This window comes from Sphaerodactylus townsendi, linkage group LG05 (genome assembly GCF_021028975.2).
Source record: "Sphaerodactylus townsendi isolate TG3544 linkage group LG05, MPM_Stown_v2.3, whole genome shotgun sequence".
Classification (NCBI taxonomy): domain Eukaryota; kingdom Metazoa; phylum Chordata; class Lepidosauria; order Squamata; family Sphaerodactylidae; genus Sphaerodactylus; species Sphaerodactylus townsendi.
Genome location: NC_059429.1, coordinates 53,304,750 through 53,319,991, shown reverse-complemented (window position 1 = coordinate 53,319,991; position 15,242 = coordinate 53,304,750). Strand labels below are relative to the sequence as shown.

The window sequence follows — 15,242 nt, the reverse complement described above, 5'->3', positions numbered from 1 at the left end:
CCATAATAACTTCTGAATGGCGATCTCCTTCTGATAGTGCTGTCTCTGAAAATGGCTAGCAAATGCCATGATGACTTGGGAACATTGGGTCAAGAGCTTTTTTGGAATTCAGGAGTGCTTCAATAAACTCCACCAATTGCATAGGGTGTAGAGTGGACTTCTCAAGGTTTACCACTAGTCCTAAAGAGGAAAGGGTATCAAGAACCCAAGTAACCTGTGCCTGTAAATCAACCTGGGAGTCCCCAACCAGCAGCCAATTATCCAGGTAAGGATACACCTGGCAATCTACAGAGGTAAGATGGGCTACTACCAGGAATTTACTGGAAGAGGGATGGATGTCAATGTGGAAGTAGGCTTCAGTAGATCAACTGTGGCAGACCCTGCATCAGGAGCTAGTAATTGTATGATCTCTTGCAGAGATAACATGAGGAATTTGCGCACCTTCATGTACCGATTTAAGTTGTGCAGGTCAAGGATGAGTCGTGTACCCCCAGATTTTTTTTATTAGAAAGTGTCAGGAAAACAACTCACTGAGGGCATCCTGGGATGGGACTGTAACCACTGCCCCCTTGCACAGAAGCTTCTCCAACTCCACTAGCAACCATGGTGGGGGTTGAGTGGATAGAAACTGAAACTCTGAATAAGATGGAATACAGTCAACTTCCAATACATAACCCAACTTTATTATCAAGAGGACCAACTGTTTATTAGTGATACTCTGCCAAACATTGAAAAAATAGATAATGTGCCCAAACTAAGCAGAAACGTCCTGCAAGATTAGTGCCACAACAGGACACTGCTGCACTAATCATGCAGGGCATTTCTGCTTGGTTTGGGAGGAAGAAGGGGGACCAGTTATGCTGTTTTCCCTTCTGACCAAATCCTCTATTCCCCTTAGGCTGATTAAAGGGGAGTTTCTGCCGCTGATGCTGGTATTTCGCAGTGGAATAATAAGAGGATGATTGCCCATAATAGGGTAATTTGGCAAAGTATCTAGGTCTATATGGTGTAGAGGCCAGAGGTGTAATGCCCAATGACTTTGCTGTCATAGTTGATTTTTAGCGCTTATGTAACATGTCATCTGTATATTGTTAAACAAATTAGTGCCATCAAAAGGCATGTCCTCAAGCTTAAGCTTTCCTGCTTAAGAATTCCTGCTTAAGCTTGAGGTTAGGTTAGATAACAAGGCTGAACCTGAGCCATAAATGCCAGTGCAGTGCTAGAGATGTGCCCATAGATTTTGAGGCTATATCGATAACATGGCGCACTGCATTTATTGCTGGTGGCCCAATGTAGAGCCTTCTTCATAGGTTACCTTAGCAAGGGCACACTATTCATCTGGGATAAGGTCAAGGAGGGACTGGATCTGACCCCACAAAAACACTTGGTAGCAGTTCATTACCCCAATGAAATACCCAAAGATGCCATTGTGTAGACATTGCATCCATAATTACTTAATTTACAGCCCTCTTTATCCTGCAGGGAATTAGAAGACCAAAATTTGGATCTGGCAGGTTGCCCTGTGACACCATCAAGTTTGGGTGTTTAAAGTGAAAATTGCAACATTCAGATTGAACCCAGAATAAATTCTCCAATTTATTGGGGGAGCCCTGTAGCGAAGCAGGTCATTCCCAGTTATTAGTGGCAATATCCATTAATGCCTTTACCATTGGCAAGGCAACAGGTGTTTTATTGGAAAGGTGTAATACATCCTCAACCAGGTCTTTTCACCCAGACTTTACACCTAGGCTCCTGGGACTCAATGGTCAATCTGAACACATAAGCCATGAGAATGAAATGCTTGGCATATAGCATATAGTCCTCTGAACAGGACACATCCCAAGGACATCATCTGGGAATGAATCAGAAATATCATCAGTGTTTTGGTCCGAATGTCCAGAAGAGTTGGAGAAAAGCCTGCTGGACCTGGAGGATGATCTCAAGTGTCAATGCCATCTCAAGTTTCTGGTTGGTGATCTACATTCTCAATGCTGATGCCAGTCTGGAGGCAAAGAGGGACAACGTGATCTGTAGCTGAAGCATGCCTGATCAAAGCCGATTGGCAATCATGTCCATGATCAGTGGAACCATACTGGCACTGATGGTGCTCCAACAAGCAGAGAGGAGATGAAGAAGCCTGACATCAATACATCTCCACATGATCATCCAAGGATCAATGCCTTGAACGCAAGCACTGCAGTTGACTGGAACCTTGATGCCGAGCCTCCCCAAAGATCAACTCTGACCCGAAGGAGAGCTATCATGTTGGTCTGAAATGTCATGCACACACTGATGGTCCTCTGATTAGCGGTGACTCCAGGTCAAGGAGAGGTATCAGGTTCCTCAAGAATCAGATCGATGCCATGTGATGGATGGGAGGTCTCTAGCACGGCGCTAAGTATTGGTGTAGTGTGAGCAACTGCTACTCCTGCTGCACAAAGGCCAACATTGGAAGATCTTGTGAGAAGAAGTAGAGTGAACTGAATGAGATGCCAAACAGGAACAGCGCTGATGAATGACTGATGAAAGATGACCAAAAGCAGGAGTAGCAATCAACTTGGCCACAACCACATCATCATCAGACACTCAGGTGGTTCCTGGTGCACCTTCCAGCATCAACACTGAAAACAACACAGGCTCAGCAGAGAAACCATGGCATCGAGACTCACTCCCATGAACTGTGGGTTGAGGGATCCGGTCATTGACTGGATCAGAGTGGTGCAAAGGACAGAGCTGAGAGAGGGGCGGAATAAATTTACTGGGCTGCCTGTGCTTCAACACTGGTAGCCATGGAGAGTCAAGCTGATGGAGGAATAGAATCCTTAGAGATTGAAGCTAGCTAAAGACTGGCCTTCAGATGGAAGGCCCTCACAGTCCTAATTCTAGGTGTGAGAAAAGTGTAGGCTTTACAGGTAGCCAGGATGTGAGCCTCTTCCAAACAGAGGAGACAATTGGCATGATTGTCATTATTGGCCATGTTAGCCCCACAGGTGGAACATTTCTTAAATAACGCTCCACCAGACTATAACCAAAACAAAGAAGACAAAAAAAGCAAAAAAATCAAGAAAAAAAAGTGAGCTAAGCTCAACATGTTTTCAGTTCATGGCAGCAAAAAGATAACTGAGGGGAATGCTTGCCCCTCCCCTCTATACCTCGTGACTCCTAAGCGGGGAATCTTTCCATCCTGGTGCTGAGGAGGATCATTTGGGAGAGCTCTACATGGTTCTAAGAAGCTTGACAATCTTCAACTGTGGCCGGCCTGTGCATGCGCAGACCCATCGGATCCCAGAAATCCACGATGAAGAACTTACTCCAAGTTTGAACAGAATAGGTCTCCCACAAGCAATAAGTGGCAGTGTGTAAGTAGGTTTTTTTTTTCTTAAATGGCTAAATTAGAAGAAGCTACATTATTTATTTGGATATATAAAGCTTAAAGGAAACTTCTAAACTCTAAAAAAAAAATAGAAGCATTTCCATACAAGCTAAAAAGAAGAATAAAGATCAGTGCCTGATCCAATATTCTGCTGCTTGATATTACTGATTAGACTTCTAATGAGGGCCAAAGGTTTTGCTAACTATGGATCTTTTAAGAAAGTTTATGAGTGTGACAATGCAGCAGTTAGCCAAGACAGAATTGGCAGGGGTAGTCAATGGAATGAAGCAAGAAGTTCACATTTGCCATGCTTATGTTGCTAGTCAGGTGTAACATCGTTATAATTACTTAATGCAACAAATGTAGCAGAGTTTTGACAGTTTAGCTTACTTCCTAGTCTCTGTCTACAATAGATTACTCCTAAGCAAGTGTGTTTAGAATTGCTGTCTATGTCTATTTTATGCCATGTGACAACTTTGCAACGTGGCCTTTGTCATCCACAGAGGTGATAACCTATATGACCGTAATAGTGGAATACAGGGCCGGGTTGCTATTCAATTCTCCAGTACTACAATACTGGATGTTACCACTTAATTGAAGAGGCAACAGGAAGATGCCCCTAAGCATAATTCTAGTGGACATTGAAAGCATCAGAAAAGGATGCAATCTGATTGTTTTCCATTAATGTGTAAAAAGAAGTCATTCTCAAACTCATTGAGCATGGATTGCTGCATTTCAATCTAATTGCTTTTCTCACCTCTGCTAATCAGCTTTACTGGCATACTTACTGCTTTTTCCGTTTCATAAATTGCATTTTAATAACCCACCTGATTACCTCTGTTCCCTAAGCAGATTATCATTTCAGAAGGACATCTTGACTTGCATCTCTGCCTCTCCTTTGAATCCAACCCCAATCCACTGCTTTCACTCAGGCGGACATTTTAGATTGAGCCCTTGATGATGACTAGGAAATGGTGGCAACAGGGTTTTAACTGCAGGTAGAACAGGGTTCTCTTAAGTCTGTGATGGCGAACCTATGGCATGTGCCACATGTGGCACGTGGAGGCCTCTCGCTGGGCACGCAAGTGCCCGGGTCTCCCCCTCCCCCGAGCAGGTCGCCGCCGCCATTCCCCCTCTGCCCGAGGGAGAAGGCAGCCACCTTCTCCCTCGGGCAGGGGGGTGATGGCAGCGGCGACCTGCTCAGGGCCGCCTGCTCTCACAGCGCAGGAGCCGGTGGCGTCGAGCAGGGAACCTCTCTACCTGAGGGAGAAGGTGCTTGCCTTCTCCCTCTGGCAGAGGGGGAGACAGCGGTGGCGGCGGCCTGCTCGGGGCCGCCTGCTCTCGCGATGTGGCAGCTGGCGGCGCTGAGCAGGGAACCCCCTCTGCCCCAGGGAGAAGGTGGCTGCCTTCTCCCTGGGGTAGAGGGGGAATGGCAGCGGCGACCTGCTCGGGGCCACCTGCTCTCGTGGCAAAGGAGCAGGCACTGCCAAGCAGGGAACCCCCTCTGCTCCAGGGAGATGGTGGCTGCCTTCTCCCTCAAGCAGAGGGGGAACAGCAGTGGCAACCTCCTTGGTGGCCTCCAACACTCCAGCCTGGGCATTTTTTTAAAGAGAAAAGGACCCTTTCTCGGCATAAAAAACCCCAAACAAATGCAGAGGCTGGAGGTCCCCTCTCTCTCTTGAGAGGAAAAGCTGGAGCCCACTTCTCTCTGAGAGGCTACCTCTCAGAGAGAGAGAGGCACTCCAGTCTCCTTTGATCCACCCACCCCCACCCCATCAAGCTTTCTCTGCCCATGGATCACAGGGTAGATAGCCTGCATCTGTGTCTGGCATCTTCTGAGGTGTATCACAGAGGGAAGTCACAGAGTGTATCACAGTGTGTAACAGACTTCTCTCTGTGATACACCTCTGAAGATGCCAGACACAGATGCAGGTGAAACATTAGGAGTAAGATCCACCAGACCACGGCCACACAGTCCGGAAAACCCACCAGAACCTGTAAAACCTCAGTATTCAGGTTAAATTGCCGTATTGCGATAAATAAGTGGGTTTTGAGTTGCAGTTTGGCCACTCGGTCTCGAAAAGGTTCGCCATCACTGTCTTAAGTTCATTTTCACCATCATTTTAAATGTGACTTTTGTCCGTAAAACAGATTACACATTAGATCAAAAATATACTTTGAGATAGGACTGAATAAACTATTATCTGATTCACTGTACAAAACTTACCTTTATTTAACCATCTGGTCCATCTCATGAGTCAAGACTTTCAAATGGGCCATGGAACCCACACTTGCTGATTGTATGAATAGAACAGTGGTGGCGAACCTATGGCACTGGTGCCAGAGGTGGCACTCAGAGCCCTCTCTGTGGGCACACGCAAACAGAGTGCCCTCCCCAGACATATATCTAGACTGGCCTTGGCCACTGAGCTCAGTTATTAGCATTAAACCTCAGACCTAGTTTTGGGGAAGCAGTGTAGGTAACCCTGTTAAGCGCTGTTAAACCCCACTGATTTTCATGCAAAGAACTAAAACATGACCCTTTACCTGGGAGTAAGCTCAGTTGCTGGCAATGGGGTTTGCTTCTGAGTAACCTCCCCTAGGGTTGTGGTTCACCCATTAGAAGAGTTGCATGGTTGCTTCAAAGCAAAGCCACCGATTACCACCAAGCTTACACCCGAGTAACACACGCCTCTGAGCCAACCATTTTTTCTAAACTAAAACCTCAGTAATCAGGTTAAATTGCTGTGTTGGCACTTTGCAATAAATAAGTAGATTTTGGGTTGCAATTTGGGCACTCGATCTCAAAAAGGTTCACCATCACTGGTATAGAATCACCATTTATTCTGCTGCTTTGGGGGCTTACCTTCTCCCAGTGTAAATGCGTAGAGAGCAAAGGTGACATGCCTTTTGTCTGTCTCAGTGTGCATGTCAACAGAAAGGAAGTCAGTAGACAGGATTCCTCATTACCCACAGGCAAAGTTAGGGACCAGCCTTTCCCCAAAAAGTTCTCCCTTGCCCAGCTAGGCCAGTTACAATTGATCAGTCAGTCCTCTGATATCGTGTGTGCACTTGCAGCATGTCACACAGCTTCCTGCCACAAAGTTGCAGTTTGCTTTGTACTATGTTCCCCACCACTTTATTCAGCATAATTTCCAACTTCTTGACCTTATTTTAAGTTTCACAACCATATTATCGATGCAGTGGAGTTAAGCATTAGCTGAATGAAGCAAGTGCATTGCCTTCCTCTGCAGGGGCTAGTGCAGCACGGCCCTCATGAATTTTGTCCATGTTACTAATAATAGTACCCTGCAAAGCTTCCATGGCAAAAACTACACTCACTGCATGGGACTGTCAAATGCTTGTACCATTTCTAATGAAGACATTTCTGTAGACTTCAGATAAACACTTCATTATGTATACAAAAAGTATCCTGAGGCAAGCTGCTGTTCTCCATATTTTATTTTCTCTGCAAACACATTTCATTCATCACCACCACTGAACACAAATATCTATAACAGAAGGTACATATGATTCTTGACTCAATGAAATTTATTTGCCTAATACAATGATCTGTCTGTACAGGTTGTGTATTAAGGCACTGAGTATTTCATTCATTGCTCTGAAGATCTTAGATTTTCCAAAATCACTTGCGTACCTTCTGCTGAACATTAGGAGGCCGCAATTTTCAAGCACTTCCTTCATCAGGCAGCAAAGTTATTGTGTGGACCCATTTTTTGTTTCACTTCTAATGATTCATGGAATTCAAGAAGCAAAATTGCCCTAGGTAAAACAAATGATCTAAAGGGTTGTATTTAACGGAGTAAATCAATATTTCCTACAGTATTTTTGTTTCTGTTGAGTAAGTGTTCAATATGTCATGGCAAAAGTACACAAAATGACTTAAGTTTCTATTGGCAAAATGACATCTTAAATAAGGTTCAGCATACTGTCTGAACTTTCATTTCAGTTATGGTAACTATTTTGTAAGACTTACTCAAGAAATTTTAAAAAAACTTTTTACAGTTTGGAAGATGTTTTGGCATTTAAAATATTCCAGTATTATTTTGGCAGGTTGTTGCTCACTCAACTATTCAATCACATTCCTTGATCTATGACCTTTATGCACATACAGATATCCTAATACAAGATATTCTCATGCATTCTGCACAAAGTCAAAGGTTTTTTTCTCCTCCAGGGGAAGAGGAAGACAGATTGTGCCAATTCTCTTCTCTCATTGCAGACCTCCACTTGTCCCCATCCCAGTCTCCAGAAGTATGATTCCAGGAAGTTCTATTGATAGTAACACAAGGAGGGAATCAGCAAAAATGCAAGTGGGCCCCTTTTATCTGCAGCTGGAAGTGACTTATGTTATCAGGAAATGATTTTTGAATTCAACCTAACAATGTTTCCTCCTAACATGATAGGTAAGTACAGTTTTGAAGATCTGCTCATCTTTTGAGGAAAAGGGGAATAAGAAAACACCTGGACTCAAGTGTTTACACTTCAAGCAAATACCAGCATTGCCAATTCTGAAAACAAGTACATGCCCAGCACTGCACACGTAGGCCACAAGAAACCTGAGAAATCCCCTGAATACTAATACTGTAATTTTCTTCTTTGAAAAAAACTTCTGGACTCAGTAAAAGATATGCCTTACCGGAAATCTTATCTTAGTACTTTAATATCTTAGTACTGATTTGAGCATCTATGTACAAGGTTCTACACTAGTTTTCTTGGAAGTGGAAGCTCTTATTGTTAGGGGAACACCATGGGTACACTGAATAGAGTTCACGGGTCAAACTGATCATCTTTAGTACTGAGTCCTAAACTTGCCATATAATTACTTTAAACATGACATAATATAACAAAGAAAAGAAGCATATGACAAGAACTTTCAGGCAGAGGACAAACTCTCTTTATCCATCTAAGTAGTAATTCCATTCAAGGATACATTTAGAGCAGCCACATTGATAACTCTAGAAGATGTACTTCATGTGCTTGATTCCATAGGTTTTGAAGAAGACCATGATAATCAGTGCCCAGAGTCCCAAAATAAAACCCCCAGGAGGATGCCAGTCCTTTTGCTTTGGTTTCTGCAAAATAAAAATAAAATCATTCTTAATATTCACTACTGTATAATCAATAAACATGTATTTCTGCTACTGCATTTTGTTAAAGTCATTTAAAGTATACATGCTATATAATTACAATTAAACCAGATTGTACTTCCTTGGAATATTAAAATATCATGTACACAGCTATTTCTCTCTCCTTTGGAAGGGTAAGGTGACACATGGTTTTGTCTGTTTAAATTCTCAATAACTCTGTGAAGTAAGCTAGGTTGAAATAAAATGACTGGCCTAAGGTCATTTAGTGAGCAGGATTCTACCCAGTGATTCTCAACGTGATGCCCAAGGATACCGTATTGTGTTTTATGGCACTTTCTAGTGTCTCCCCCAAAGAAAAGAGCCAACCCTCGCTTTTCTCTACCTCATTAGATCAGAATAGGTCAGGATACATCATCTTTATGGCTGCAGGCAGCACCCATTCAGTAACAGCTACCTCCACTGTAGGAGGATACTTAATTAGGAAACAAAACATAGGCCGTTTCCGCACGGCCAACTGAGTGGGGGTGCATCGGCATAGTTTATGCTGACGCACCCCCCGGGGCCATTCGCATGGATGGTCCTGCTGGGTGCGCAGCTGACAGCGCAGCCTTCGCACAGGCTGCACCATCCCAAAATGGCTCTTACCTTCTCCTGACTTCTGTCACATTGTGGAGGCCAGGGGACACGCCCCCATGGCCAGAGCAAAGGCTCAGGAGTTGGAGGCCAGGAGGCATGTCCCCTGGCCTCCACAACACGATGGAAGCCAGGAGAAAGTAAGAGTCATTTGGGGAAGGCAGGGGGAAAATGCCGCCTTTCACCCGTTTGCACAGCAGCAGGTAGAAGACGCTGCTTTTGGAAAACCTCGCTCGTTGACAGATGTAATTCCCCTTCCTGTTGTCTCATCTTACAGAGCAGTCCTTTTGTGGTGATACCCACCATGCATTCTCAAAATTCTAGAAGCACTCACAGGCTCAACAAGGTTGGACACCCATGCTCTAACTAATATATCAATGGCTCTTATTTTTATTAGTTTGCCATAAAGTCTCAGTCAACTTATGGCAACCCAGTAGTGTTTTCAAGGTAAGAGATGTTCAGAGATGGTTTGCCATTTCCTGCCTCTATTTAGCAACCCTGGTATTCCTTGTATACTCACATTCAAATACTAACCAGGGCCAAACTTAGCTTCTGAGATCTTAGCTTCTGATAAGATGGAATTGGCTTAGCCATCCTGGTCAAGGAGCTCTTCATATACTACCATTACAAAAGCTTCTTTCAGTGGTTAAGTTTTTTGGGTTTCTTATGTATGTTACTTACAATCACTATGGGCACTCACAAATGCTTCTTTCAGATATGAGAGAGTGAGTGAACCTATGTATTTTTAACAATAAGTCCAAGCAAAAGTTCAGTTGTGTATTTTATTTTTAAATATTTGCTTGTTCATAATTCTTCAGAATACAGAGCGTAAAACTCACTTTCCTCTGCTTTGAATGACAAAGAGATCCTACAAATTGTTCATAATGACAGCATAATCACAAATCTTTCAGTACTTCAAAGCTCATAGGTCGAAAAATGGAACCCTTGGCATGAAATTATATGAATACAATTCAATTAAATAGGTTGCAATTTATTTTAAAAAATGTATTCCCAACAATGGAAAATGCAGATAGGTTGTGCATTACATTAATGAGAACATAGCTGATGACAAAAGAATGTATGTGAACCTTAAAAATTGCTAAGCAAATCTCATTAACAATAACATGCACGCAGCAAAGATTGTTCACTTCATTAGTATTCACAAGCATTCATTTCACACTAAAATACTGCAAGAAATCAGAGCCTAAATATACAAGGCTGCCAAGCTCACCCCAGTACTGAAAGTAACGATTCCTAATTCATACTATTTCACACAACAGAAATTCACAGGTTTAAATTTTCCTAATTAACCCACAACTTCATATGCATATTGCATTGCTCATTTCATCATGTTCCTTGCACTATCAATCTTCCTTTGCTGGGATCTTAGACAAATCCTTACCACAAAGTGGCACCTGACCCTCCTAGACAAATGACTTCAATTTACAGCCAGTGACACTAAAAGCCTTTCTCGTCTACTTTGTATAGAACACATAATTTAATTTCTTTGAAGAAATTTATAGGAATAAATATTTATAAGGTGACCTTAGTATAAGGGTTTACATCTTGTCACACTACACACCAAAGGCACTTATTATTATTTTTTCTTTCTTTAAATACGACTGTAACTCCAAAGAGACCTGGCGTAAAGAATTCTTTTTACATTTGAATTCAACAGTGTACGAGTAATGTGTTCAAAACTGAATAGTGCAGCTTTCAAATGTATTGGATACATTATTAAAACAAAAAGTATAGGACAACAAAAAGAGAAAAAAATAGTTGAGACTGAATATACAGCCTTCTAAGAAATAATATGCCATGGCAGTTAGAATTAGAAACATACTGAACAAAACTGATATGCAGTTCCATGCATACTGAACAAAACTGATATGCAGTTCCATGCACCAGATGCAGCCAAGAAATAAACTTGTCTTCTGGCTCAGTGTATCTTAAATTGCCTGAAATTCTACCCTCCACTATAAGCTTCCTTGCATGGATTCTCCTCCAGGAAAATTTCATTTTCACTCCTTAGCAGACTTGTGACATTTCAGCCTTTAAAAACCAATGAAGTCACCTATGCTGACCCTTGCTACAAAAGCCAAAACCAGTGGCTATATTTGTACTGCAGGCAGAGTCACTTAACACATCAGTGCCAGTAGAGATCCATGCTACACACCAGTGCTAACACTTCATGTATCTGTCCTGATTTGCTGTATGACTTCTCTACAATTTAGCAGTTTGAATGAGCCTCACTCCTGTGAGGTGTTGTACATTTATTAGAACACACTTGTGAACTAGTGGTTGCTTCTTGGAACACCAACAAATCAACACAATACTTCACAAAGGAAAATGTTATGGTTTATTCACTTAATTTATATCCTGCCTCTCTCCTCAATGGAGATCCAAAGTGGCATACCACATTGTTCTCCCTCATCCATTTCGTCCTCATGACACCACTAGTGTGAGGTAGGTTTGGCTGAGACTGGCTCAAGGAAAATTTCCAGGGTAGAGTGGATATCCAAACTTCGGTTTTAAGATTGTAATCTGACACACTAACCACTATACTACACCAACTCTCTCTCTTTCAATGTAATACCAAATCATCTTTGATGTATAAATTTACTTTGTATACAGAGTGTATGGATTGGAAGATTCTGTATAAGGCTGTCAGCAGTTCCCATGTCCACAGTGGCTGAAACCACTGCAGTCATAGAAGTGCTCTTGGCTATATCTATCGCCATGAAGTTTATCCACAGCCACCCACAGAAAGCAAGGATTGTTTGTGTGGAGAACTACAATTTTATGAAGGATATTGTACCTTCTGCAGTAAAGCCCAAGCCACTTGTCTTCAAGTTATAATATGCTGAGGTAAGGCAGATAAACTGTGGTAACTTTACCTTCAGATAAGCAAACTCTGTGACATAAACTAAAATCAACTGACTGTTATTTTTGCTCATCAAACTATCCTGTCAATTTTAGTACTGCAACCTTACTGAAGTTTTCATCAGTGTTAATGTAAACTTTGGATTTACACTCTGCATTAACCCCTTGCTAAATGCCCTCTTTGTCTCACCATAATTGCTGCAAGAGGTCAAAAATACGGAAAAATGGCACAGTGTGTCATGAACAAATACATTCAACAGCTTAAGGGCTGGTTATTATTAAATTGGAGGAGATTCTGAATTAAAAAGCTAGGTAGCTAAGCAACAGCTGGCTTCCAACTGTGAATAGTTCTCTGTCTTATTCTTTATAGTTGGGATAGAATCATTATTCTGTGGAACTTCAAAACAGTTAAAAGAGCACAGCTCCACATATTGTAATTAAGGAGAGGATAAAACAGTATTTTCAAATTGGATGGGTCTATAGGGACTCCAGTGGAAAATGTCCAAGTTTTCCAACGAGTGCTTTTCATAAAAGCACACAGCACATATTGTTATTGGAATAAAATGCATTGTGTGAAAAGAATAATAAAGAAAATGTACTAGAGATACAGCAGCAATTAAGCATGAAAGTTGGCTAATTTTTTTAGAGGGAAAATGCAATTCAAGATGAAAGTAAGATTATAGCCCTTTACATCCAAGCTTCACAGATGAAAATCTATGCTGCAAATTTATTAAAGTCCTAGTACAGATTTTATTTTCACTGATTCAATAGAAAAGCCTTAAAATTTATTAAAGAAGCTGGGCTTCAAGAGAATTGCGCTGAAGCTTATATGATAGTAGTTATCTAAAAAGGTACACATGCCATGCTTAGGCAACATACCATATGTGATATACAGCACTGACAATTTATAATATTTAAGGTACAGTCCTGTCAGATATATTCTTAATTCTTCCACTGATATCTACTGAACTTCCTTTTGATGGATTGTAACCTTAATATTACCAAACATTTGCTACATGTTCAAAGCACTTAATATATATCTCTCCTTGCAACAGCACTATAAATAACACTAGCCTATTAACATGGTCTGGATCCAAAGGCGACCTTGAGCGAGCAAGAGGAGTCAAAGCTATTATCTACCCAATGTTGGCACACCAATCCTGGGCTCAGCCAAGTGAAGCTAACAGTCATCCTAGTGGAAGAAGTCAGAGCAATCCCATGAGGAAAACAATTCAGAAAATGGAATTAGAAATCTAATATCTTAAAGTCTAGTAAATATGAATTATTTCCAGAAAACAATCTGCCAGGCAAATATCAAGGTCTGCACAGATTCAAAGTGGAGTTAGAGTAATACTGTAATGATAAACACTGACAATCCAAAGATGGGCACCTCCCATGTAACCTTTTATCAATGGAATTATATGAAAATGTTTGATTTATGCAGAACTGATTACCTGTGTCCTTTTGATGCAATTCGGTTAGCTTAGATTGTAATATATTGTTAAATACCTCACCCATTAAGTTAAAGTGTTGGTTTTATATTTTTCTCATACAGGACATATTAGAAGTTCACTACAACAAATGATTTACTATTTGTTTACTGCATCAGTCAGTCACAGAGAGATAGTTAAAGAAAAGTAGTTAAAATACTTTCCAGGGCCTGTGAAGCAAGTTTGTAAATGTATTGTGCAAATGCTAACATTTAATTTGTATGATTGCTGCCAATCATTTTCAGTTCAAGAGGTACTTTACAAAAATGTTTTTTTTTTGGCTGTTCATTGTAACACTTTAGTTTATCTTTAGTTTAAAAACAAAGGATATTATCCAACCAAAATGAAGCACTTTTAGATCCACTGAAAGGTCCATTGAAAGGGTGAATTGCATAGATATAATATATATATATATTTCTTTAAAGACACTGCTCATTTAGCCTACAAGCCTTGAGCAAAGAATAAATAATTTAAAAAATCAACCAGTTACAGTATTTGAGGTCCTTTGGATTTAATTTGTAAGCAAAAAATTGGCCACAGCCAATATGACTCCTAAATCCATGCTCACCAAGAGTTTCTTAGCCTTATTTTATGTTGCCAACCTCTTGTCACAGAAAAGAGGTGTAGCCCACAAATCTCTGATAATGCAAAAGGTATCACATTCCATTAAGCAATGCTCCAAGATCCTATCTGTCCAGAAGCACAATGTCTATCATAGTATGAGGTCCTTTGCACTAGACCTTGCATTACTTGAGAAGCGATAGAGCTTAATCTTGCAAATATAAATGCTCTCCTGTATTGAAAATAGTTTAAAAATCTAAATATGGTAACAGCACCTTTAGGTAAGATAATCCTAAGTGTAAAGGGAATTAAACCAGTTACGCAAAATGGTAGGGTCTGTTCACTTTTGGATGCGGAATTAGTGGGGGCAGACCTTGAGTTGTGAGAGTGGTTAACTCGGGTCTTTCTCTGTCAAAAAACCCACAAATTCCACAAATTCCAAAAATTAAAGTTTAACAATTTTTATTAAAATAATAAACGTACACACACACAAACTGTAAAAATACACACATAGAAAGAATTGTGGAGATGCCTAGGATTTAGAAACAGGTGAGGGATAGTTTTGGAAAGCAGTAGGTTGTTGCAGGAAGGGTAATAGTTACCTCTCTGGAAGAGGAAAATGTCCAAAAGGGAAGTGTCCAACACCCATGTTGAATTCCAAGAAGAGCAATTGGCACATAGTGCAACCAAACCAAAGGTGGTCCAGACACACTGGGCAAATACTGCAGTGTGGGCAATCTAGATATAAGAAAATTTGACCTTCCAGCAATGTTAAGAGAGCTAATCTTCCTAAACAAAGTTCCTGTTCTTTGGGGGGGGGGAAGACAGGGGGTGGAAGTCAAAGCCAGGGAGCATCCAACAGTTGACTAGATTTAGGGTGGAATTGATAACAATTGATAACAAATAAATAACAATTCAGGGGTATTCCAAATCAAAATAAGGTACAGTGATTCACAGGAGTAGAGCAGGAAGAGTGTGATAGGATTAGCGAGGTAAGAATAGCTGTCAGGAAGCATTGGTTGCATTAGGCTGGCTGGCCTTTGTGAGCAAGAGAGAATGTATGCAGTTCCTAGGGGCTGTGGCCGTTCCTTAGAGCTTGGTCATTGTCACCCAGGTAGTGATACTTCATGACAGAAAGGGTGTAGCTGGCAGCTGTGCATTCCAATGGGGGACTGGAGGATCTTCCCAGGC

General features: G+C 41.3%; 1 protein-coding gene across 1 annotated transcript in view; it reads right to left on the bottom strand.

Moving 5' to 3' along the window:
- Positions 1–6,817: 6,817 nt before the first annotated feature.
- The window catches only part of PIGK (phosphatidylinositol glycan anchor biosynthesis class K), a 148,427-nt gene continuing 140,002 nt past the window's right edge, over positions 6,818–15,242 (bottom strand). The window contains exon 11 of the mRNA XM_048496875.1: positions 6,818–8,469. Within this exon, the coding sequence (XP_048352832.1) occupies positions 8,353–8,469 (117 nt within the window). The 3' untranslated portion in view covers positions 6,818–8,352. The remainder of the gene's footprint in view (positions 8,470–15,242) is intronic.